The sequence below is a fragment of the Misgurnus anguillicaudatus genome, chromosome 14, assembly GCF_027580225.2.
Source record: "Misgurnus anguillicaudatus chromosome 14, ASM2758022v2, whole genome shotgun sequence".
Taxonomy (NCBI): Eukaryota; Metazoa; Chordata; class Actinopteri; order Cypriniformes; family Cobitidae; genus Misgurnus; species Misgurnus anguillicaudatus.
In genome coordinates, this window is record NC_073350.2 from 21,587,276 (window position 1) to 21,613,435 (window position 26,160).

Here is a 26,160-nt window from a genome sequence, read left to right on the forward strand (position 1 = left end):
GGTACTTGATTAAGGAGCTGTAGTGAAATAAATCCATGTATTACTGTTTATTTTACAAAAGAAATGCTCCGGAAATTCCAGACTATTTATCAACTGGCTTTTCTAAGTAACACAATACATCATATTAATCTGTTGCACTTCCTTTAATAGGGTTATGAAGTTGCACAGTTATATAAAGAGCTCAGGTCAGGTTAGTGAGTTCCAGGTTTAATCGTATAGTCGCATAAATGGGAGATTTTGAACAATATAGACAGTTGCAATGTTTATGCTACAGTTCACAGACATGCAATCCACTCCCCTATTGCTGTTTAACAGGATTGTGCAGAAGCTATTCGCTCCACCTGCCACACTCATGAAAATGAATTGTGGCCTATGGGGGTAACTTTTTTCAATGTGGCTTCTCAGTGCTTCCAAGCATTTATAGTAAATCTGGTCTCATCCAAGATCCGAGTCCTCCACCGGTTACTTTAATGTCTCTGGATTTCAAATTCATACGGTTTTAATAAACTGTGTGTGAGCATGATATACAATAGCTTGTTCCCCTATTATTGGGAATGTTATAGCAATGATAATAGCACAGGAACATTGCTAAGAATCTGTAAGTAAAACAAAATATGTCTAATGTTAACAATATCACTGAAACTTTAGCCTAAATGTAGGTTGTCATACTCCTGTCGCACAACTCTATGACTTTAAAGGCGGAGTCCACGATGTTTGAAAAACGCGTTGGAAAAGGAGACGGGCCGACTACCAAAACACACTTATAGCCAATCAAATCAAATCAAATGCCGGTTTGCGTATGTGTGGGGCGGGTCTATCAACAGAAGGTCCAGATTCTATTGGGGTAGGGGCTTGTTTGTTTAGGTGATTTCAAATATCAACACTGGCTTTCAAACATCATGGACTCCGCCTTTAACAGTGCTAAGATAAGACATTTAATTTCAGATGATTGATTATAGTACATGCTACAGATCATTGAACTCAACAGTTGAGGTGTCAATGAAATAAATATGTCAAAATTGGTTAAATGTGGGTGAAGTTATGAGGATTGTGTGATCCACTGAATGTCTTCATTTGCATAAAAAGTGACTGCACAAATTAATGTCTCATCATGTCATTATATTGATCCCCAGACTGTTGGCTTTTGGGCACAGTAAGATGATCCTCTGTTGCTTATGTGCCTTACACAGCAACTTAGTAGCAGAATATTGACTTTCCAATGTTTTTCTGTCCAACATAGAGTCATCGCATTAACTACTATGGATTAAATGCAAATTTAACTATCGTTTTCAGCCCTAAATGATGTTAAATGATTGTGCAAAATCTGTGTAAAGAAATGGATTAGCAAGGAGAATCAATTCTATTTAAAGAGATAGTTCACTCAAAAATGAAAATTCTGTCATCACTTACTCACTCTCATGTTGTTACAAACCTGTATAAATTTCTTTGTTCTGACTAAATCAAAGGAAGATATTTTGAGAAATATCTGTAACCAAAGTGATCAGAAGCCCCATTGACTTCCATAGTAGGCCGTGGTGACTCGTGACTGCTCTTCCGAGGGGCGCAAATTCAAAATATGTGTTCGGGGTGTCGTGTTTGTTGCATCATGTAAACCATGTGCATCACGTGTTTGGTCAAAATAAGTGCCTGCTGCAGATGCATCAAAACCGTTTATGATAAAAGAGACGCTCACGTTCACAAAATACACGCAAGACACTCCCTTAAAAGTAAACTTTGATTAGGCATGAGATTATGCGAGTAACGTGAGCGTCTTTTTTATCATAAACCCTTTACCCCGGATTTCCACCAACTGTGGAACGGCTGCGGATCCGCTGCGCAACAGCGTCGGAGTCAATCGGCTTCCATTCAAGTCAATGTGTGTATTTCCACTGACTGTGTCTGAATCCGTCACAGCTCCGGCCATCCGCAGCCCTCCAGAACAAATACGCAGAGCTTCTATTTTTGCCGGATGCCAGACAGCTTCACAGGGCCGAGCCATGACTATATTGCGTGATCATACCTGAATCCGGGGTTAGACGCGTCTGCAGCAGGCACCTACCTTGACAAGACACGCGATGCACATAGGTTCACTTTTGAAATTACGAACCACACACATGATGGGCTACATACATGTTGTTACAAACTTCGCATTGTGTGCCCTCGAAAAAAGAAGTCACCGGCCACCACTGAAAAAATACTATGGACAATCCTCAAAATATCTTCCTTTGTGTTCATCAGAACAAAAAAATTATGTCTGTAACATAAGAGTAAGTAAATGATGAACTATACCTTTAATAGCAGTGTGTATAGTATGTGGCCTGTGGTTAAAACTGAACCCTCAGAATATAACTTAATGCACACAGATCAGTTTATACATTTACATGTATGCATTTGGCAGACACTTTTATCCAAATTAACTGTAATACAGTGCATTACAAGGTATACATTTTATCAGTATGTGTGTTCTTTGTGATCGAACCCACAACCTTTTGCGCTGCTAATACAATGCTATACTACTGAGCCGCAGAAGCACACATTTAAAATGAACCCAGTTTTGTTAGTAAATATTATGAATGATTTTTATTGACCCCGATTCAATTTTCATTTTGTGTGTGTGTGTCCATTTGGCTTTACAGGAAAGTGTGGATTTGGGAGAGATAATGTTCTCTCTTTGCTACTTGCCAACTGCAGGGAGACTCACACTTACTGTCATCAAATGTAGAAACCTCAAAGCTATGGATATTACTGGTTATTCAGGTACGTTCAGCCTATTTGGCTCCATCTTGCTGTTTATCAATTTGGACAGACACATTTTTCATTGTCAACAAAGCTATTACGAGTCCATTTGTCAGGAACTTTCAGACCAGATGACAGGCAAAGAAAGCTCGAGAATTTTTATCTCACTTATCATTCTGTTGGCAGATCCATACGTGAAGGTGTCACTAATTTGCGATGAAAGACGCTTGAAAAAAAAGAAGACGTCCATAAAAAAGAATACACTGAACCCGGCATATAACGAGGCGATCATCTTCGACATCCCTCCGGAGAATATGGATCAAGTCAGCTTGCACATATCAGTTATGGATTATGATCTGTGAGTAATATTTAATTCAGGTTATCACCTGTTATTTTAAAGGAACACTCCACTTTTTAAAAAAATATGCTCATTTTCCAGCTCCCCTAGAGTTAAACATTTGATTCTTATAGTTTTTGAATCCATTCAGCTGAACTCCGGGTCTGGCGCTAGCACTTTTAGCATAGCTTAGCACAATCCATTGAATCTGATTAGACCATTAGCGTTGCATTTTAAAAAATAACCAAAGAGTTTTGATATTTTTCCTGATTAAACTTCACTCCTCTGCAGTTACATTATGTACCAAGACCGATGGAAAATTAAAAGTTGTGATTTTCTAGGCAGATATGGCTAGAAACTATACTTTCATTCTGGCGTAATAATCAAGGACTTTGCTGCTGTAACATGGCTGCAGCAGGCGTAGTGACACCACGCAGTGCCCGAAAATAGTCCCCTGCCATTGAAAGTTACTAAGGGGACCATTTTTGGCTCCTGCGTAATATCATTGCACTTCCTGCAGCCATGTAAACTTTATATTTACTCCAAAATCTCTTCTTGCATTCTGGTGAGCAGAGTGGGACACAATGAGATCATTGGAGTCTGTCGTGTAGGAATCCATGCTGAGGGACTGGGCAGAGACCACTGGAATGAGATGCTAGCTTACCCTCGAAAACCCATCGCTCATTGGCATTCACTTGTAGAGCCCAAGAAGTCTGAAAAGGAGGTACTGTCTTGCCCTACGTACTGTTTCCAGTGTGGAAAAATTCAATTCTCTAAAACTAATGCATTTTTATATTTCCATCTCTCTCTCACTCTCTCCCTGTCATTTCTTATATCGTCTCTCTTTCAGTGGAAAACTCGCACAGCAAGCTTTGACAGTCAGGGTTCTTGTCCCTCTCCCAGACTTCCCTCCAGTCCATAAGGGAGGGAAAGACTCTCTCTGCGTCTTAACACGAGCCAAGGATCTCCCAGGAAGCAACGGTGAGATTCAGATATGTCCTAAGACAGTGTGATACAACGTGTGCGGACATATATATCATGGAGGAAGGATAATGCAGACTTCATGCGTATAGTGAAACTGAGCCTAGCCAAGTTATTGTATAGCTTTTCGGTGTTCGGATTGAAGTGTTGCTATTGCTTTGGGTAAATCTACAACCCACAAAGAGGTTGATTATTACACTTCAAGATGAATTTAAGTACCCCATGAAAAATGTGGATGTTTTTGTTATTGAATAATTGGTAAATGTACAGTATAATATATTTTCCTTGACATTATAGTAATATGAAGATATAGTTTATTATATACTGTATTTAGCCATAACTTCTGGTTCTTTTTGTCTCTTTGAAAATAAAATACATGAGATTTATAAGACCTTGATATGTTTAACTTATTAATATATATTAGATTATTGTTTACAGAGATATTCCATTGATCTTCCTTTTGTTTTGGTGAAGTATAGTGAAATTCTTCTGCTACCAAAAAGACAAATGCCAAGAGTCACTTGTATCCTGTCTACATAAAACTCATCATTAGTGTATAAATCGCTTTATTTTGGTTTGCTGAGATTTAAAGGCATAGTTCACCTAAAATTTTTCTCATCCTCGTGTTGTTCTATACCTGTATGAATTTCTTTTTTTCTGATGAACACAAAATAAGATATTTTGATAAATGATGCTAAGCACACAGCTGAATGTAACCATTGACTTCCATAGTATGAAAAACAAAGACGATGGAATTCAATGGGTACCGTCAACTGTGTGCTTACCATCATTTATCAAAATATCTTCATCATTTAATCACAATACTTTTTTACTACTATGGAAGTTTTTGTGTGAACCATCCCTTTAAATTGTTGGCATAGATTTGCTGTTACAGTATATATGAAGAGTTTGGTTCCAAAACGCAATAAATCCATTTTGACTAATTTGAGTAAAAATGTGTTTTCTATACCAAGAAAGTGACAAGATGAAAACCACTATTTTTTTGTTACAAACGTTCACATAGCATTTTTAGGTTATAATAACATTCAAAATTCAAATCCATAATTTGATGTTTAAAGATTTATTATAAAACTGATTATTTTTTCCACAAAATGCAATAAGTCCATTACAAGTTTTTTTTCCAAAATGCTATAAATCTATTGAATCAATATATAAATGTGCATTCATCTTGCCATGTTATATTCATTTAGTTGACTAGTGGTACACACTGATTTAAAAAAATTAACATTAATGGCATTAACCAAAACACTTACTTTGTCATATTAAGATCACTGTCATTGCTGCTGTCATCCTTGAAACGTCGTCGCTTTGACAGCGATCAGCTGTAAAAAATTTTGGTCCTGTGCGATTTTCGAGTAAAAAAATGGAACGTTTTTCATAAGATCCCCTGGGGTTAATGTGTTAGCATGACAGAAGCTTCATGCTGTCGAGAGAACAAGCAACCGGCATTTTTCCGTCTCCCGAATGCTCTCGCGTAAATTATTCGATTTTGATGGGTTACGTTTCTTTCCCGCCACAGAAAACCACCACAGGTTTATCAATGCCATCAAAAGTATTATTTTGTTTTTGTTTGTTTGTTGATCACGAAGTACAAAGTAGATGTGGAAAACTAGGATTCTGTGTGTATTCAACAGCTCTGCCATTGTTGTTTACAGTGCGTGGAATGGTACGCTGTGATTTGTTGAGCGGATTTACTGCATTCTGCAGAAAATTAGGAGTGGCGTTTATCGCATTTTGGGAAAAAAGGGAGAAAAGATTACAAAATAACACGGCGGATATTGGATTTTGCGTAAAATTAAGAATTAACTTTTTAATACTGACCTGATACAATACTGATTTTAGCCGGAACTCATTTTTTTTTAAAATCGCGTTTTGGAACTAAACTCTTCATATACTGTGTGTGTATATAGTATATATTTTTTTCAGTCAGCTATGATTTTCTTTAGTCCAATTCTGCACAGCTGTATCCTTCATGATCCATAATGTACATCTGGAATAAATGCATAAAATGCAGTAACTGTAGCTTGTAAAGTATAGATCATAATGAATACCAGGGATTGTGTTGACAGCATGCCAAATGTTGAAATTGGATTGATAAAGACTTGAAATGCCACCATTATGTATATTTAATTTATTACAAGTATTTATTCTGTTATCTTTAATTCTGTTCAATCGTATTTTGCATAAACTGTGACACACGTTCATTGTTCTGTATTTTTCTTGTTACCTTTGAAGTGTTTAGATAACATGACAGGAATCCACTGTAAGAGTAATCAATGGGAATCAAATGGGTGTTTCTGTACGAAATACTTGATTCAGTGCCGAAGGGCAACTTTCCACTTTTATATAAAAAATTTCTATTTGTAATGTACAGTAATTGTTTCAGAACAGCCCCTTGTACTTTAAAGGTGTGATTAAAGTTCTTGCTTCTACTGTATCTGCTGTTCTCCTGTTATTTCATGTTCATTTATTTGTTTTATTTATTCATGTAAGCCAAGCAACAATTAATGGTCACGATTTATGAAGGGTTATGAGTCTTACCCTAATAATTTCAACTAAATTAGGCAAAATCCACTTTTACAAGGTTTGGACATAAATGTGTGTTGGCAGTGTGTGAACACAACAACCCTAACCACTCCTTCTTTAATCCGCATTAAACCAAAGCAGTCTCATTACACATTTTGTTTTAATTCTCTTGTTAATGTGACATCACAAAAACAAAGCCCCACCCACGGCCGCTCACTGATTGGTTTATTTTACCCAAAAGCTTTTCTAAATGTTTTTATAGGCTAAAGGTACTGTCTCAGGCTGTATTTAAAGGCATCATCTATTTTTAACGGAAAGCAGTAGCTCATTTGCATTTAAAGGTACATACATAAAAAAATGCTTTTTTGCTCCCACCCAAATAGGGGCTTTTGGACATGCTATAACAAACGATCTGGGCATAATATGGGCAAAATATTTAACTTTGTAAAAACATCCTCATTTATAAACAGCACGTTTCACAATATTAAACCACTATAATAGTTCTGCTCCAGGCAAACTAGGTTAAAAGTATTTTCCGAAGTCCAGTACATAGATTTCTAATAAGCAACCTAACTAAATGTGTATCCATCATATGTTTCGCTTTCCTATTACAGTCTGTAAGTGCAAAACTGAAAACGTATTGATCTGTGACTCATACTATTTAAGCTGGGTTGTGTAAGATACATGGGCATGTCCTCTTTAGCCTTGCTCTATTCAGTCTTCATTACACATTCTAGACCTCCAGCTTCTTTTTCATTTGGAGTTTGTAGAGGATTTGATAGCCATCGTCCCAAGCATACAGCAGCTGCTCCACCGGACTGTATTTGAGACTGGAATGAGTGCCGTATCGCTTGGGAAAGTAGACATTTGGAGCGTCATCATTCGTGATCATATCGCTGACATCAAAAACGCACTGGATTCGGGAACGGCTGGGCAGTTTGGAGTTGTAGACCACGTAGACGGTACCGCAGATCACAAACGCCGCCTCTGCGTTTTCTCTTACGCAAGGGGTGTCCCACATCTGTTCAATGTCCAGCGTTTTAGGGTCTATCTTCGCAAGAGAGATGTGCTTCTCATTCTCCTGAGTGGCGAAGATAGCCCAAAGACCTTCTTCATCTACCGCCAGATCGATGAATGTCTCGGGATTCAGGCTGTAAGCAGGAAGCTGGTTTTTGGCTGGGAAAACGGAGCTGTCCACAACTGTGCTTTTCTGAAGATCAAACTTTATTAATTTCATTTCATCACCCTCCTTCATGTAGTACAGGTGGTTGTTGTAGACCACGTGGCCAATACCGCGCCATGCAGAGGGGAGCTGGATGGTCTTGCCAGCAGATAGACCTTGGGAGGACGTGAACTCCCGTACTGTACCAAATTCGTACAAGGTGTTATCATCTGTCCCATTTAAGAGATAAACCTTGCCATTGGCTGCTCCCATGTCTTTCGTCCACACTCCTTTAGGGCCACCCACTCGTTTGAGTATCTTCATGGCTTTGATGCTGGAGATCATGTCACTACAATCTAAACATAAGGAAGTATGTTATATAGGAAGTATGAAAGATTCAAATAATCAGTGTGTAACAACTTGAATGTTTACACAACAACGATGTAGTAAAAAGTTGGTGAGAATATTCACATAAACTCCATCTTTGTTGAGATGGACGAAAAATATAAAGCACCAACATTTTGGAGAAGCGTTTATAAATTCAATAAATACTCGTGCATGCCTATATAAACTGAATTAACACATGCACATGACATCACCGTTAATAAATACACTCACCTTAAGGATTATTAGGAACACCTGTTCAATTTCTCATTAATGCAATTATCTAGTCAACCAATCAGATGGCAGTTGCTTCAATGCATTTAGGGGTGTGGTCCTGGTCAAGACAATCTCCTGAACTCCAAACTGAATGTCAGAATGGGAAAGAAAGTTGATTTAAGCAATTTTGAGCATGGCATGGTTGTTGGTGCCAGACGGGCCGGTCTGAGTATTTCACAATCTGCTCAGTTACTGGGATTTTTATGCACAACCATTTCTAGGGTTTACAAAGAATGGTGTGAAAAGGGAAAAAAATTCAGTATGTGGCAGTCCTGTGGGCGAAAATGCCTTGTTGATGCTAGAGGTCAGAGGAGAATGGGCCGACTGATTCAAGTTGATAGAAGAGCAACTTTGACTGAAATAACCACTCGTTACAACCGAGGCATGCAGCAAAGCATTTGTGAAGCCACAACACGCACAACCTTGAAGCGGATGGGCTACAACAGCACAAGACCCCACCGGGTACCACTCATCTCTACTACAAATAGAAAAAAGAGGCTACAATTTGCACAAGCTCACCAAAATTGGACAGTTGAAGACTGGAAAAATGTTGCCTGGTCTGATGAGTCTCGAATTCTTTTGAGACATTCAGATGGTAGAGTCAGAATTTGCTTGGATGTTTTGGAACGGGAGCTTCGTGCCCTGGATGTGCATCCCACAAATCTCCATCAACTACAAGATACTATCTTATCAATATGGGCCAACATTTCTAAAGAATGCTTTCAGCACCTTGTTGAATCAATGCCACGTACAATTAAGGCAGTTCTGAAGGCAAAAGGGGGTCAAAAACAGTATTAGTATGGTGTTCCTAATAATCCTTTAGGTGAGTGTATTTCATAATTTTGTTGTTTAACTAGAGACGACAACTTGCCATTTGAAACCAGTCTTAAAAGTTTTGGGACCCCAAAATGTAATTTTCGTGTTAACGGACCCCTAGTCAGTACTTAATGGACCCCTAGTCAGTACTTAATGGACCTTAACAGCATACGTGGTCAGTAAATAATGTTCAGTTTTGGGTGAACTGTCCCTTTAAGTATTAAATAATACCTTGTTGGCACATTCATTCTCCTTCTCAATTCTAAACACATCATTATATCAAATATTGCACACCATTGCATTTGCAATTTGTCTTGCTTGCTGTAATTAGATCCTTAGTTGCCCTTTTCTGTTCTCTTGCAAAGTTTATCCAGCACTTTATCAAATGATTACTTAAGATTTGCCTGCCACTAAAGCCTGATTTAACGCTAAACCCTAATGGGAATGCACAACACATAATGACAATCTAATCAGATGTTAAACAGATGTGTGGCTATTTACAACGAAAATGCAATATAGTGCTGCCGAAGTATAAAGGCACTATGCGGAAAGCGTCCCGACTCATCCTCCAGCAGTATAATTACCGTCTCTCTAAATGATGAGATAGTAATACATTTTATTTAATACCTCTAAGTCCTTTCTAAACAAAGGCTTTAGAAACATTTGAACTATTTAGTGTATTATAGCATGAGCTGATCTCTGTTTCGGTGACACTTTTGCTATGTGCATGAGTGCAGGTCTATTAGCATCGGTGGCCCTTAGAGGTGTTGTTCTTTACACTGTACACTAATGATGAGCATAGGAGTCACTATCCAGGGAATGCTGTGGTATAATTTTCAGATGATGCGGTCTGGGTCATCACCATAAGGATAAGGACCTTCAGCATCATACTACAACCGACTTCATTTGCATTGCTTGCTATGATTCAAACAAGCACTTTTGATTATTTATTGGCAGTAATCTACATTTGGGTACATTTATGTACGTTTGAAGTACCAATTTGTAGTTTTGAGGTTCTTATACTGTATGCACACAAATGTGTACTTTTTGAAAGGGTACTGCCCCAGTGACAGCTTTTTCACTGTCAGCTTATAGTGTACCTTTATTAAGTTTAGTGTGGGACGTGCAACAAAAAATGTAGGGTCAGGCTTTTTGAAGTTGCCGAAAGGTTATGTTGTTGTTTTATGAAGACTTTATTGAATTCAGGTTCCTGTATGCTGTATCTGATTACTTGGGTAATCTGACAGTTACCCGTAGGTCTCAAGTGAACCGTGAACGATGAAGATAATTTGGTGTGAGTTTATACACCAACCAGATGGTTCAACTGAGATCTAAGGTTAACTCAGCCTACATTTAACAAAATTATCCTCAAACAGGCAAAGAAAATAAACGTGAACCCTTCTCATGTGCTCCATCCAGAATTTGAACTGCTCCCATCTGGCCCCAAGTTCTAGATACAACCGCTATAAGAACTCTTTTGTTGAAACTTTGACTGTGAGTATCATCATCACTTATCCGTTAGGCCTCATCCCACTAACAGCGTCTTAAACCTTAATATTTATATAAATGTTTGCATAATACTGCATTCAAGACAAATATTAAAAGTATAATTCACACAAAAATCTAATTCCTGTCATCATTTTCATTAACTTAATGTTGTTGTAATCTGTATGACTTTGATTTAGTCTTTAGATTAAACTTGCCGTTTTCCATACAATCAATGTAAAATCTATAAAATGGCACCATAACAGCATCAATCTACAAGACTGCTGTATTTCTGTCTACTGAATGTATACATTAGTAGTGTTGTCTTTTTAGCTTGTGTGCTTGCCTTGCACACACAAGTAATTTGTCTTGGTGATAGATTGACTATTCACTTTCCTAGTATGAAAAAGACCAGGGGTCTCATTTATAAAACTGCGTAGGATCCTTACTTAAAGTCTACGTATGCACAAAGCCAAAAATGGCATTCGCCAAAAGATAATAAGACTTATAAAACAAAGCAATGCTCCCTTTATAAATCACAAATCATCGCCAAGTGTGCGTACATGAATCATCCTCAGATCCCACCTTAAGCCCATTTTCCAGTCAAGTTTGTTTTTATATAGATAATATCCTTTGCGAACTGGTGTACGCACGTTTTCAGCCCCGTTTTGTGCCTACGCACGCTTTATGAATGAGACCCCTGTTGATCAGTAAGAAATAATTCCTTAAAGGCCCACTGAAGTGCCTTGGTACGTGCAGCATTATTTGATGTGGTGACGTCAGTTAAACTGAAATATCTATCTGAAAATGAGAAGACCCCTCCCCTTTTTTAAAATAACCAATAGAGTTTCATTTATTATGGCACACTTCAGCAAAAATGTACTGTAACAAAACATAGAGGGCGGGACGCTTCAGCATCTAAAGAGCATTTGATTGGACAGGAAATTGAAGGGTGATGTCATAAAAACTTTTTTTACCGCCCATGCCAAACTGTATGTTTTGAATAGAATTTTGTCAGTTTTTTGGACCATAACAGTTTATATTTATTCTTAAGCCTAATGTATTTATAGGCTACTAAACGAAGTTTATTAATATTAATTTCATGGGGGCTTTAAAGCTCACATAACACATGCTGTTTCTGCTTATATGTTGACCTTGAGTACCTATAGAGTAGTATTACATCCTTCATATATCCAAATATTTTTACAACTGGTCACTTCATGCGCTTTCTCTGATTGGATAGCTATCCGATCGTAAAAAAGACCCTCCTAAATATTTTCGAGACGGATTTAAATGTGATTGCTAAAACCACTTTAGGAGGTGGTCTGGGACGCATTTCAGACGAAACTGGACAAGTGTAAATTGTTAATAAAACCATATTTCAGTCTCAATTTCTCCAAAAAGGGACATTTTTGGGGGGTTCTAAAATAGATAACATTTAATTGAAGAAAACATGTAAATAAAGTTTTCAAATAAAGTGAAAGAATAATATATACCCGTATAATGCTTTTTTATCTAAATTTTGTAATGTAGCTGATGTACCTTCTGTAAAAAAGAAAGCGAAGATATGTATTTTTCTCATGCAATGTTTAACACTTTTCTGGAAAGATTTGAGTTCCTATTGTTTTTCTAAAATTAATGTGAATTGTAATCTACACATTAAGGATGTTTTTTTTTTATCAAAACAAATCTTTAGAATCTGAGGGCTGTTTCATAAAACTAGATTACAGAATAAGCCAGGCTTATTTTGTTAAGTCTGGCTTATTGCCGTTGGATTTCGTTTCATAAAACAAACTTGCACTAGCTCAACCCCGGTTACTATGGAAACTTATGCTTGCAAACTAGCCTGGTCCGGAGCAGGCTAACTGTCAGGCTAAGCCTCAGTTGTTGCTTAACTAGACTTCCACTAACACTGAAATGTAAATGCAATGATATTACAGCTGACTCTTTGACATTTTATTTGACTTTATTAACCACTATTAAGCTAACAATTAAAGAAAATCAACTTATATATTAAATTTGATACATTTTGTTACAATAATAATTAATAAAATATAGACATGTGTTTCATAATATGGTATATAGGCCTATCAAATGTTGAATATAAATGATAATCTTAACTAAGGATAATAGTTCATTAACAAATTTAAGATGTATCTAAATTAATATAATTGCAACGTATTGATGAAATATATATATCTTTTTTTTTAAGATTGTCTGTCACACAAAGAGGAAATTTAATTTAAATATACAACACACAAAAGTCAAGTACAGTCATTTAATTGTTATGCTTGGTGTGCATAAAAATGCACATTATTTTAAAGATCTACAGTATTTGTATCTTTCTCTAGTTGTTACATTTTTCTTGAAATAAAAAAATATATGGTGTCTGCATGGCTGAAGGAATACAATATAATTATGTGATGGTATGCTCTTGGCATTTTGTTGTAATGAGTTAAAATTCTTTTTTTATCACAGAGAAGATTGTTAGTGTCCTGCATACAATAATTTTTCAGCTCACAAGGCTTGTACTGACTTACAGTATAATGTGCTTATACCTTAGGCTTTTCTCCGACTGATCCTCACCCTGTAACCATTCATAAAACTCTGTTTATCTATCAACACCTAACACTACACTGTTAAAAAATTATGTAGAACTTACAGTATTACTGTCAGCTGTTTGCCAGTAACTTGCTGTAGATTTATATGTATTTTATTTACTGGCAACAGTTTGTTCAAAGTTAAATGAACATTAAACATTAACAAGTCTTTTTATTTACAGAATAAAACCATCAAATAACAGCCTCATGCAAAGCATTCTGGGAACCAAAATATGAAGGAAACAACAGAAAAAGGTTCATGAGGATTTCTGGTTCACAAAATGCTTTGCATGAGGCTGCCATTCTATAGCTCTATGCTGCAAAATCATAGACCTGCCAATGTTTAATGTTCATCCAACCCCGAACAAACCGTTGCCAGCAAACAATAAACCTCCAAATCCACACAAGTTACTGGAAAACAGCTGCATAACTACAGCTAATTTTTTAACAGTGTGATAATAAACCAGTGGTTTAAAATCTCTCATACTCCCAGGGTTTAACATGATGACTTGTGGCTCTATAACGCACACATAATTTGCCATCAAAAATGTTTTAAGTAACATCAAGTCAAGTAATAATGATTGGTCAAGAATATGTGTAACATATATGATTTTACACAATCATTTCTTGTACTACTGTAAATTCAGAAATGCATATGCTGTTCACCCACCATGCTCTCAGTGACCCCATTTTTTTCTTTCAAGCACACTTCATCTGCAGGAGTAAAAGCTGTGCTGCTGATAGATGACAGTGCTCTCCTTATTGCCAGTCAACATCTTTGGCAGCTAACATTATGAGATTAGACACTTCTTCTAGCATATGATTATGCTTAAATCAACTACACTTCTTATGAACAATATATTTATATCTTATTTTCACCTGTTACTTTATTATCCACTCAAGTTGCTGCTTTTGAAATGTACCCCCAAATAAAAAAAAATAAATGTAAGTTACATTTAAAGTTACTGTAAATGTATTAAAATCATTCATCTGCTAAATATGTATTATGTAGGTTACTTAGTAAACTACAAATTGTCTTTTAAAAGTTAAGATTTGTGTTATTTTTTAAAAGTACAGCATATAAAAATTAGCAAAGTATAGCCACATAAGCATTGACGGGGATCGAACCCGGATCCCCGCATGCGCTGCTGAGAGCACTAACCACTGGGCCATCATTTCTAACGGTGTTTCATATTTTTAATGTGATCCATTTAACAACAAGACAATATATTTAAATTTAGTTTCTGCGTGCAGGGATTTAATCCATAAGGACTTTTCAACTATTTTATGGGTTTGTTTATTGCAGCAGTATTATAATTTTCAGTCAGTAGTACATTTTCATACATTTTTATCAAAAATTACCTCTTTCTCTTTAACTTTGATCGATTTGATCCACGCTCGACCTCTAGGGCTGCCCAAGAATAGCGTGCACGCGCAATTATCTTGACTAGGGAAATCTGGATCACATTAGTTGGATTGCGTAAGCTTCATTTGCCTTTTTTGAAACCGCTTTAGCCTCGCCTCATTTGTTAGGTTAATTCAAGTCGAGTTTGTAACTTTAATCCTCGCTTTTCCAAGCGAGTTTTATGAAATAGCCCTCAGCTGTCCTTATGGCAAAATTCTAATTTCACAAACAAATATTTTTTAAGAAAATACCTACTTTTATAGATTTCTTATGTGAAGTAGAACATTTAATTAAATCACTAACACATTAATTAATAACAAAAATGTATTTCTTTTTTTTAAGAAATATGATAAGATATTTTATGTAGGCCTACTATAATTAGTTTGGGATTTTTTCTCTTTTCTCTCTTCTCTTTCATTTGTTCAGATGACTTTGAATGTTTTGTTAATACATTTTATATCATATATGCTAAAAAATTATATGTTAAGCACATAACTCCTCTCAAACATAAGCACGCAACCGGGGGGGTATTGCACAAAAGTAGAATTAAGAAAGCCAGGATAACAGAAAAGGCCCAGCTTGACCTAGTTTAATCAGCCCATGCTGGCTTAGTCTGTTGCACGATTGCTAAGCCAGGATGAGAACGTTCAGCTATGTCAAGCCAGGTGTAGCTAGCTAGGATAAGTGCACGTTCACGGCATTCCTAAACAGACCACGGGATCGATCACAGAATCACTGATGCAAAAATGTATAAAACTCATAAAAATTCATCATGAAACTGCAAACACTTAACTACTACTATGTGTATCTACAGTATTTGATGCCAAAAAGTGTGCATTATCTTTAAAAAAGCAATTTATTTCCTATAACAATTTATATTGTGTGGAACTAAACAGAAATCATTCAATTATTATAAGATTTTGAATCTTTTTTGAATAAGATTTGTGAAGAATTTTTTAAGGAAAATATTAGGAAAAGGCAACAATAAAAAGGCCACCTGCTAAAAAGCAAACATGCTGGGGTCTCTGTGATACCAAGAAGCCCTCAATATGGGATCCTTTAGTGCATAAAAGTGGATTTCAACCCTACCCCCAAACTGAAGCTTCCAAAAATACTACATTTGCTGTGAGCTTCATGAAGTTTTCAAACCGTTTCATTCACTGACATGCCATAATACACTGAATATTACATTCTGGATTTTTGGTGAATAGCCACCATGTTCAAACAAGGCTGGTTTGGACTGCAATATTGGAAAGTTAGATGGTAAGTCCCTTGAGGGGGCCAAAAGGACATCTGGAAGATAGAGTACCTTAAAGATGGGGGAAAAAGGAATCATGTCTTCTGAAATTAATTTACTTTAATGCATGATAATACACTATAGCATGCTGCAAAAAGCAACACTGACTACTTTAATATGGGCATGAAATAAGAAAAAAATTAAGGTAAAGTATGAATACTATCCTCTGACCTCTTTATGGAGCATTATTATATGAAAGATGTGTGAGGTGGACAGCACTATAATTCATATTCAAACATCAACTCTGGGATGCAATACTAGCATCTTCAAGTGAAATAAAGACAGAAACTATAGACTTACAAGTTTAAAAAATGGTAGAGTTAAAGTCATGTCAAATATATACTCATATATTATTATGTAACCTATGTTAAATACATTATTTGATTTACAATGTTTTTTTTATTATGTGTCCATGCAGCACATTTGACAGATATCTGTTTTGTGGATCATTTCAATACACTGAATTTTGATAAAGTCCATTTTGCATAATAATTTGGAAAAACATAATTTGCATATTTTTTAAGTAATAAAGTATCTTTTGACACTTTAAATATTCTTTAAATAGAATAACATGCACACTGTCATATAACAATTGAGATTAAAATACAATTTGTAAGCTTACTAACTTCATTAAAAAAATAGCATGTGCATAATAATTTGGACCATCCATCACAATTTTAACATTAAAAAAGTCTTGTATATCAGGCACAGGGATGGGTGCAGTCCACTGCATCCAATGACAACAGGGAAAGCTGTAACACAAAATAATGCCTGTTCTACTGTGACTGCCCTAATGTAACACTTTATGGAGTAATCTGTTCATGTTACTTGCAATCTTGAAGAAGTGATTTCAGTGCTAGACTGACATTTCTTTGCCTGAGAATCTGTACCTCTCAGTCAAATATTTCTCATGCCTTAATGCTATACATATGTACTTAATTGAAACCGCCTTTCAACTTCATCTGCCATTTCTTATCTCAACAACTGCATTAATAAATATATTCATCAAACTCCTGACAGCAGTCTTCATAAAAACACTAAAATAACAGTATGCATATAAATTACAGAATATCTAGTATTTTAAAGCAGGACCACGAAGTGACTAAAACACATGAATATCTAGTAGTATTGACAGCGGAACTAGCTGATTAATCTGAAATGGTATAGTCTGCTATACTATGCTGTGGATGTTTTATGAGTCTGTGGTGTTTAGCATCATTTTTATGCAGTGGTCTGTTGGGGAATTAGTATGAAGGTGGTGGACAGAAATAAACTGGACAAATTAATAAGAGGGGCTGGCTCTGTACATGGTATGGAGCTGGACTCTGTTTATGTTGTGGCTGAAAGAAGAATACTGTCAAAACTAAATTCAATTCTGAACAATCCCTTTCACCCACTACATAGGATGCTGGCCGACCAGAGAAGTCCTAACCCCAACTGAGCATTTTAGAAGATCACCTGTGGCCATTAGGTTTTACAACTTTTCTTTGTAAGTGCTAGGACAATTCATTGTTGAAGTAAATTACCCTTTTTATGTGTTTATTATTTTTTTTACATTTCTTATCTATTAATTTTTAAATCATTGATGGGCATATAATTATGTTTTTATTTCTTTTTTCTTTAATTTCTTTCTTTTCTATAATTGTAACATTAAAGCAATTTCCCCCTGGGATTAATACAATTCTTTGAATTGAATTAACCACAAGGATTAATCTTAGCCTGGTTGTTAGCCTGCTCTGGAGCAGGCTAGCTGCAAAGAGTAAATCTCCATAGTAACTTCATCAAGATTAATTTAGCCTCCCTTCATGCAACCTAGTCAGGGCTAAATTCAGCCAGGATAACTGGAAAATCCCAGCTTAATCCCTTTTCTTGATTTTGTGCAATACCCCTCGGAAGTAAACAAACTTCAAAGAGGCAAACAAACAAAGACGACACGCTCGTTGCTTTATGGAGCGACGAGAACCATAAAAGAGTCCAATGACATTAAACAAAGAAATAAAACTTTGAGAGAGATTTTGTGAGCGCTTTTCCCTGTCATGGACCTGTACGTTAAGTCACCGCGCCGTCACTCTCCTGCTGCTTTGTTCATGCCGAGCAAAGAGACGCATGTGACGTCCCCAACCCATCATACAGTAGGCTACAACATACAGTAAGTGCTGCCTTTTGTTGCATAAAGTTTTTTAATGCGGAGTAATGAATAGTGTATTTGCATTTTGCGCAGAAGTAGAAGATCGGATTTATATACGTTTTCCCAAGACGCATTTATGTGCCAATATGTGGCAAAACAATAATGTAAATGGAATAGTTTTAACAAATCGGATAGTTATCTGATAAGAGAAAACACATGAAGTAACCAGGAGTAAAAAAGGCCAAAGTTTTATCAGATTTATAGAAGACAGATCAACTGTACCGATTCTTTTCGAATAAAGCTGACCCCCTTGAGGTGTACAACGGGCGGAGCGAGTCACAAACAATTACACACACACACACACAACATTATCCCACTATCTCTGGGGCCTATACCATGAAGCTGGTTTAGTTGGTTAGCCAGCTTTGTTTAGGATTAGTTTGTGCAAATCCTGGGTTTTGGGTACCATGAAAATAGCTTTTACCATCAAGGCCTGCACATTGGCTTGGTTTTGTCAACCTGAAACTAATCCTGTAACCCTGAGTTTGTTTAACCATTTTCATGGTACGGGCCCCTGGATTAGCTACATTATATGCACTTACGCACCGATTGCCAACAAAACATAGACATTTGATGCAGATTTACTTACCGCCTGCGACTCCAACGAAGTTGAGCGTTAAAGGAATAGTCTACTCATTTTCAATATTAAAATATGTTATTACCTTAACTAAGAATTGTTGATACATCCCTCTATCATCTGTGTGCGTGCAAGTAAGCGCTGGAGCGCGCTGCGACGCTTCGATAGCATTTAGCTTAGCCCCATTCATTCAACGGCACCAATCAGAGACAAAGCCAGAAGTGACCAAACACATCAACGTTCTTCCCACTCAAGACGAGTAGCCACACGAGCAAGCTTGGTGGCACAAAATCAAAACGCAGCGCCTTTCCAAGCGGATCCAAAAGAGGAACCATACTGTATGGCGCAACAGCACTTTTGGGAGTACCTCGACTCGCCTGAAAAGTCCGCTCCCCTTCTCACTCTCATAATGGGAGAGGGAGGGTGTTACTGCGCCGAGTCGAAGTACTCCCAAAAGTGCCACCACGCCACAAAATACAGTTCCTCCTCCAAATCCGCCCAGAAAAGCGCCACGCCCCACTTTGTACCACCAAACTTGCTCGCACAACCACTCGTCCCAAACAGGAAAAACGTTGATGTGCCTGGTCACCTCCAACTTCATCTCTGATTGGTACCACCGAATGAATGGGGCCAAGCTAAATGCCATCGAAGCGTCACAGCGCGCTCCAGTGCTTACTTGCACGCACACAGATGATAGAGGGATGTATCAACAATTCTTAGTTAAGGTAATAACATATTTTAATATTGAAAATGAGTAGACTATTCCTTTAAACAAACATACACACAAACTCCACTGCTACCCCAGATAAACAATCTCAAAATTCATTTTTTGGGAAGCTGAACAAGATTAAATTTCCCCTTATAAACAACAACACACTTCTTTGGTGATGTTGATTTTGTGTTAGGTCTTGGTTGGTTTGCCTGCTCTATTGCGAAAGTGCCCATATAAGGACTTACACTGTACGTCCTGCAGTAAAATTGCCCATTAAAGAAATAAAGCAAGATTGTTCTCCGTCATATCCCAACTGTTTTTTTGACACATAGGCCTACACTGTAAAAAATACTTTGCTGCCTTCAAATTTTGTTTAATCAACTTAATTTTATAAGTTATAACAAAAAATTTTTAAGGCAGCAATGTATTTTTTACAGTGTATGTTTAGTGTTAGTCAGAATGCAAAAATAGCTTTAGACCCCCCCCCCCCCGTCACTTTTTAAGATAATTTCTTACAACACTAAAACTCTTTAGACCCTAATACCTGTAAGCTTGGAGTACTTGGCTTTGTTCCTTTCCTTGATAACCGTCACCTGCTGTTCCACCAGCTTTTCGTCCACGTCCACACAAGGCTGCGCACCATTTTGCGTTTCCATGTAGTCCATCTCTCTCTCGACCCGATCTACTCGCGTCCCCACTGTGTCCAGCTCGCTCCTCAGCGCCTCCTTGGTCTTGTCCAGGCCCTCTAGCTGTGATACCATCTGCTGCTTGAACTCACGCAGCTCGGAGGCATAGCGGCTGGTCTGCTCGTGCCACATGGAGATGCGGTCCTGCCGGTGAACAAATAAACAAAAACAAGACGGTTCGAATTAGGCATCTTTAACTATATCTGCTGAATCCTCCAGATGGACATTTTTAGATTCCTTAAAAAGCAGCAAGACCTCTGAGTTAATGTGAAGTATCTGATATTAAAATGGTTAATCGTCATCTGTGCCAAACTGTTACAGAGAGACCTTCGCACATTTCAAACCATAAGTGTGCATACTTAAGCATGCTTAAGTGTTGGGCAGTGTAAATTATTCAAAAATAAGCCCTCCCTTAAAAGCTGCAGGCTTTTGGCATTGAAACAGCATCATTTACACTGCAGATGGATCAACCTTTGGCAGCAAATGTTTTATTTTTTTTTATTTGTGACTCAGTGGAAGGAAAAAGACGAAGAGAAGTGTAGTAGCATAATAACATGAGATGACTGAAGTGCAGAGTCAGCACGGAGCAGAGCAGAAAACAAAATTTCCTTCATGTGGCTAAACCCAAGACGCAGAGGGAGTATTTCATCATGCACGCAAAAGGGGTACAAAGGGGCTAAAGGCTTTGAGGGGAAATGATTTGATTTTCTTTCACAAAAACTATGTAGCACAAATGTACTACAGTACTCTTCCAGGCACTTTTTTGTCGCCGCACCGCAATGTTTTCCTGATCCAAGAGGTCATTTGTAAAACTAATAGAAATACTGCTGAGAAAATGCATTACCACCTCAATACAAAAGCTCGATTTAAATGACCAAGTATTGCCAACCAAGTGACTGCAAAACAAATAACCCTGCTTAGTTGAAATTCAGTCTATTGTCTTCCACAGCTCTACTTTTTTACTCCCCTCACTAATCTTCAGATTCCTGCCAACTGCTGTCTGGAGGCCAGGGCCTGGATGGGAAAGCGTGGTCGTTCTTACCTCAATGGCAAGGAGTCTTCTTTCCAAGTAGTCCATAAGTGCCTGCTGCTGTGCCCCAACCAGGCCAAAAAGAAAGAGGACGAGGAGCTGTAGGGCTCTCATCTTAAGGAGCAGAGGTGACTGTCTTGAAACAGTGAGTGTGTGTGTATGACAGGTCGGAGAGGAAAAGCCCTCATGCAGAGGAATTGGAATGTTTAGAGAAAGACTGGAGCGAGAGGAGGGGCTTAAAACATCTGGAGCGCCTCTTTGCCTTCTTCCTCTGGTGAGCTAGATTGCCTCATCTCCATTTCTGGTTAAACACAGAACTGGAACACAAGACAACGTTTCAGTATTAGTGTAACATTGCATGCAGTTTACAATAAACACACTGTATATAAGTTTATAAGGTGCCTAAATAATCCATAGGTCAACTGCTGAATAAATAAGGTTTGGAAAGGCTCCGCAGACAGAATTGACTGATGTGTTGCCCTTTGCATATTTATTTTCTTTGGAGAACTGCACAGCACATATTTATTCGCTTGCATAACATTAGATAATTTCCAGACATTGAGTCATTTTTCAGTCTAGTCTAAACCATTCAGTGCATAGCTGCCGGCACCTTTTGCAGTGTGGGGCGAATGAAATTCATGTTGCTATTCACAGTGATCAGGCAGTGTGTGGGAATGTGTTGAAAGTAACAATCCTAGATCACTGGTTTGTGGCTCTGTTAGTGCAATACTGCGTGCAAACTAAGGGAAAAATAAATTTGGGTACATTTTAGTCTTATAATATTAGTTTTATAAGCTTTTTTGCAAACTTACTGTATATGGTCATAATTATGCCCACATCACAAATGTTTACATTTTAATGTAGCACCATTTACAGTAATTTGACTCTGCATACCCTATATATTTAATAATAATAATTTAAAAATAATAATAATAAAGATTATATCCACTAGGAGGCGCCACAGTATAATATCAGTGCACACCAGTGCATTGACATGCAAAACCTGCAGCATTTGATGTTCAGTGTACTTCCTCTTCCTGTTTTAGGCAAAGAGGAAATGTGTGGGTAAACCGTTATTAAACACTGGGTTACTTTCTATTAATTAGTCCTGATTTCTAATAAAAAATATAATATTTTATAACATTTATGACTATTTAAAGAAAAATGTACTTTTAGAGGAAGTTAGTATATGTTTACATTTTGTATGTATTTGTTTGTTAGGGAAGCATCATGGATGCTTTACCACAGACCACATCACCACTGTCATCTGACAGGTCAGAGGTTGCAGCTTCTGAAAAATTGTGACGAAATCTCTGGTGACATTCCTATAGTTTAAATTCCCCAAACAACTTGCAGACAGATTTTCTGTACTAAATCTTGTTAAATAAGCAAAGGAGACTGAAAGTAAAAATGTGACCCTGCCTGCCTGCCTGCCTGCCTGCCTGTGAAATGTACTATTTGTAACATAAAATCATCCTACATGATGTAATTCACATTCTTTCAGAACAAAATAGTAACGTCATGTCAAAGATTGAAATTAAAGTAATATCTATAAGTGATGACAAACATTGATGCTCCAAATCTCATAAATATATGGCAGGGTCACAAATAACAAATTAAAACAAAGCATCCCTATCATTAAGAGAAATATTTTCCAACCCCCCCAATCCTAATTGTCTCAAATAAAGGGCTTTAACTGATAAGCTTATGGAGGAAGTTGCCCTGATGTATGTCTGGCCGGCTGATAAGGAACTAAACCTTAACCAAGCCCTAATACTAAGCTTATATGGCCTGTATAGATCTCATCAGCCTTGAGGCACCTTGCAGGTATCTGCCACTGTGGTATGGACTGATGTTCTCCTCATTTCCTGATAGCAATCACTCTGTGGTTAGACCGACTCAAGAGTCTGCTTCCTATTATTTGTTTTGCAACTACACTTTAATATGTGGTGCACTGGAGTTTTATTTTCTATGATGATCACCAGTTTTTTTTATTGCTACTAATTTGTTTTATATTTTTCAATAATTGTTTTACTATATATAATATACTATATATACTATATGTATTTGCCCTCTATCTTTGCAGTTTAAAGGGATAGTTCACCCAAAAATGAAAATAATGTCATTAATGAGTCTGACTCACCCTCATGTCGTTCCAAATTCGTAATGCTGTGTTTACACCAACTGCATTTCAGGTGTCAAAATCGCGTCTACTGCGCTTGCCACTTGAACAGTTTAAATGCATTCGCGCGTGTAGAGCGAAGTAGACGCGCGGAAAAAGCAAGCGTTTGACGCGTGTCAGAGGCAAAATCCGCTGCTTGTGGGAGGGGCAAGTGCTATGCGGTTGTCTGTTTGCAAGATGGCTGATGTTGATCGTGCAATTATCGAGAGAGTTACCGTATTTGGTAACCTTACTATAGGGGGAAAATAAACAGCGCGATTAACGTCACGTGACTCAAAGGTGAAATGTGTATTACAACTTATCAGGTTGCCCAATGTCCTCACTGACACTCTTCCAAGAGAGGTCCTTTTATTCCTGTCTCTATAGAAATAAGAACTTGTGTTGTATAGCTCCAGGTGACTGCTCACGGACAATATCAAGCGTTCCTTCATGTTGAATGAATGACCCCGGTAGGGCTGCCGCCACAACAGCAAGCAGGTTTCTGATTGGTTAACGCGGCGCAAATTTCCACCGAAGTTAAAAATGTTAAACTCGGGCGTCAGTCGCCAATTCGCGTCAAACACAAAATGCACAAAAAGCACCAGGCACAACGCTCAATTCACGCCTTTTGCGCGAGCTAGACGCCCGAATGAGGCGGAAATGCGCCTTCCGTGCTGCGCCAAACGCCTCATTCGCGCCGCGGGATCTCCTGACGCACGTCAACGTGTCTTTACATTGACTTAACATTGAAATCACTCGCTTCACACCTCTACAGCGGTTGGTGTAAACGCAGCCTCAGACATGTTTGCGAACTTTTTTTTCAAACTTATGCTGAGTTTACACCAACCACGTTTCAGGTGTCAAAATTTTGTCTACCGCGCCTAGTTTCCACTTGAACACTTTGAATGTATTCCTGCGTGTAGAGCGGAGTAGACGCGCATAAAAAGCAAGCATCTGACGCGCGTAGGAGGCAAAATCCGCTTGTTGTGGGAGGGGCAATTCGCTTGTCTGTTTGCAAGATGACTGATGTTGATTGTGAATTTTTTGAGAGAGTTACCGGTTTGTTTTTGGTAACCTTACTATAAGGGGAAAATAAATGACGCGGGTCGATAAACCTCACGTGACTCAAAAGTGAAATGTGTATTACAACTTATCAGGTTGCCCGATGTCCTCACTGACACTCTTCCAAGAGAGGTCCTTTTATTCCTGTCTCTATAGAAATAAGAACTTGTGTCGTATAGCTCCGGGTGACTGCATTCCTTCATGTTGAATGAGTGACTCCAGGAGGGGCTGCCTCCACAGCAGCAAGCAGGCTCCTGATTGGTTAACGCAGCGCGAAATTCCGCCAAAGTTCATATTTTTCAACTCGGGAGTCAGCCGCCAATTCGTGTCAAACACAAAATGCACAAAAAGCACCTTTCGCGTGAGCTAGACGCGCGAATGAGGCGGAAACGCGGCTTCTGCGCAGCGCCAAACGCCTCATCCGCGCCGCGGGACCTCAAGATGCGCGTCAACGCGTCTTCACTTTAACTTAACATTGAATTCACTTGCGCTTCACGCCTCTACCGCAGATGGTGTAAACGCAGCATTACAGCGTGCGTCTTCCTCCGACTGTAAACGAAGCCCGGGTGCACAAAAAAAACCCCAAAAAACAGCTGGGGTGCACCAGATAACACGTCAGCCGCGTTGTACATTATCCATGTCACTGCAGTCACGTGACACATGGACATCATAAATGCACTACCTTTATTAAAGCAACACTATGTAGTTTTTTTACCTTTAAATAATGTCTCTAAAATTATTTCAGTGATAGAACAACTTTTAACTGGACAAATTGTACTGTTGCTGCAACCTGAGCAGCCTCCTAGCTGCTACAAGCACACTCTGAAAGTGGCAGTGGAGGGTAGAGCACACAGCCCCCCCCTGCCTGCAGAAGAGTATCTGATACCAGGCACTGTTGCGCTTTTCAACCACATGGGGGAGCTGTAAGTCATTTTTACATGGAAACTACATCGTGTTGCTTTAAAAGGACAACAAATCAAGCAGATGGGCTCAAAGGATGTGCCTACATTTAAAACAAACAAACAATCACCATGAGTCAAGAGAATCAGAGGAATAGGCTTTGTCAGCATGATAACAATAAGATAAGGTGCTGTACAGTAAAAGAAAGGAAAATATAAATGCTAAAAACAAGGAGTTATAAGAAACAATATAAAAAATAATAAGAGTAGTAATAGGCCAAGGAAAACAAATATATTTTTTAGAATAGACTTAAAAATGGTCCGAGAGGGTGCCTAGCCTGATCTGCAGTGGCAGGTCAAACCCAAGGCCCGATTACAGAAAATGCTGGATCCCCTTTACGCTTAAGCCTGTTGTGTGGGATTTGAAAATGATTTCATGAGGTCACCTGACCTTAGGCTTCGAGAGGGATGGTGAGGGTTCAACAATTCAGATAAATAGATTGGTGCTTGATTGTGCAGGAACTTAAAACAAACAAAAAAAGAAAAAAAATCTGAATTATAAAATGAAGAGACCTCAAAAGAGGGTTGATATGGTCACTTTTACGCTTTTTAAAAGAAATCTGGCAGCGTCATTTTGAACCAGTTGAAGACGAGCAATTTGAGTGTTGGAGATATCATAATATCATGAATTGAAGTAGTCTTAATGGGAGGTAATCAGAGCATGACCTGCCATCTCGAGAGTTTTAACGGTTAAAAAATTCTTTATTTTAACCAGATGGTGAAGCTGATAAAATCAACACCCAGTCACAACAGAAATTT

The 26,160-nt window shown here is 37.9% G+C and overlaps 3 protein-coding genes across 3 annotated transcripts in view; 2 read left to right on the plus strand and 1 right to left on the minus strand.

Moving 5' to 3' along the window:
- syt6b (synaptotagmin VIb) overlaps nt 1-5,380 on the plus strand; it is a 31,415-nt gene extending 26,035 nt beyond the window's left edge. The window contains exons 4-7 of the mRNA XM_055183713.2: nt 2,637-2,757; nt 2,923-3,094; nt 3,647-3,797; nt 3,924-5,380. Coding sequence (XP_055039688.1) covers nt 2,637-2,757; nt 2,923-3,094; nt 3,647-3,797; nt 3,924-3,995 — 516 coding nt within the window. The 3' untranslated portion in view covers nt 3,996-5,380. The remainder of the gene's footprint in view (nt 1-2,636; nt 2,758-2,922; nt 3,095-3,646; nt 3,798-3,923) is intronic.
- Nucleotides 5,381-6,742: 1,362 nt separating this feature from the next.
- olfml3b (olfactomedin-like 3b) lies at nt 6,743-21,366 on the minus strand. The gene is made up of 3 exons (XM_055183715.2): nt 21,232-21,366; nt 20,048-20,333; nt 6,743-8,119 (listed from the first exon to the last, which is right to left on the minus strand). Exons 1-3 carry the CDS (start codon nt 21,331-21,333, stop codon nt 7,335-7,337), a joined length of 1,173 nt encoding a protein of 390 aa, XP_055039690.1. The 5' UTR covers nt 21,334-21,366; the 3' UTR covers nt 6,743-7,334.
- inavab (innate immunity activator b) overlaps nt 21,356-26,160 on the plus strand; it is a 50,098-nt gene continuing 45,293 nt past the window's right edge. Inside the window, exon 1 of the mRNA XM_055183712.2 lies at nt 21,356-21,493. The gene's annotated coding sequence lies outside the window, so the exon portion shown is untranslated. The remainder of the gene's footprint in view (nt 21,494-26,160) is intronic.

Coding starts and splice junctions, on each gene's coding strand:
- olfml3b (XM_055183715.2), bottom strand. CDS start 21,333: ATGAGAGCCCTACAGCTCCTCGTCCTCTTTCTTTTTGGCCTGGTTGGG. Junction 20,334..21,231: donor GAAGACTCCTTGCCATTGAG/GTAAGAACGACC, acceptor GTTCACCGGCAG/GACCGCATCTCCATGTGGCA. Junction 8,120..20,047: donor CAAGTACTCCAAGCTTACAG/GTATTAGGGTCT, acceptor CCTTATGTTTAG/ATTGTAGTGACATGATCTCC.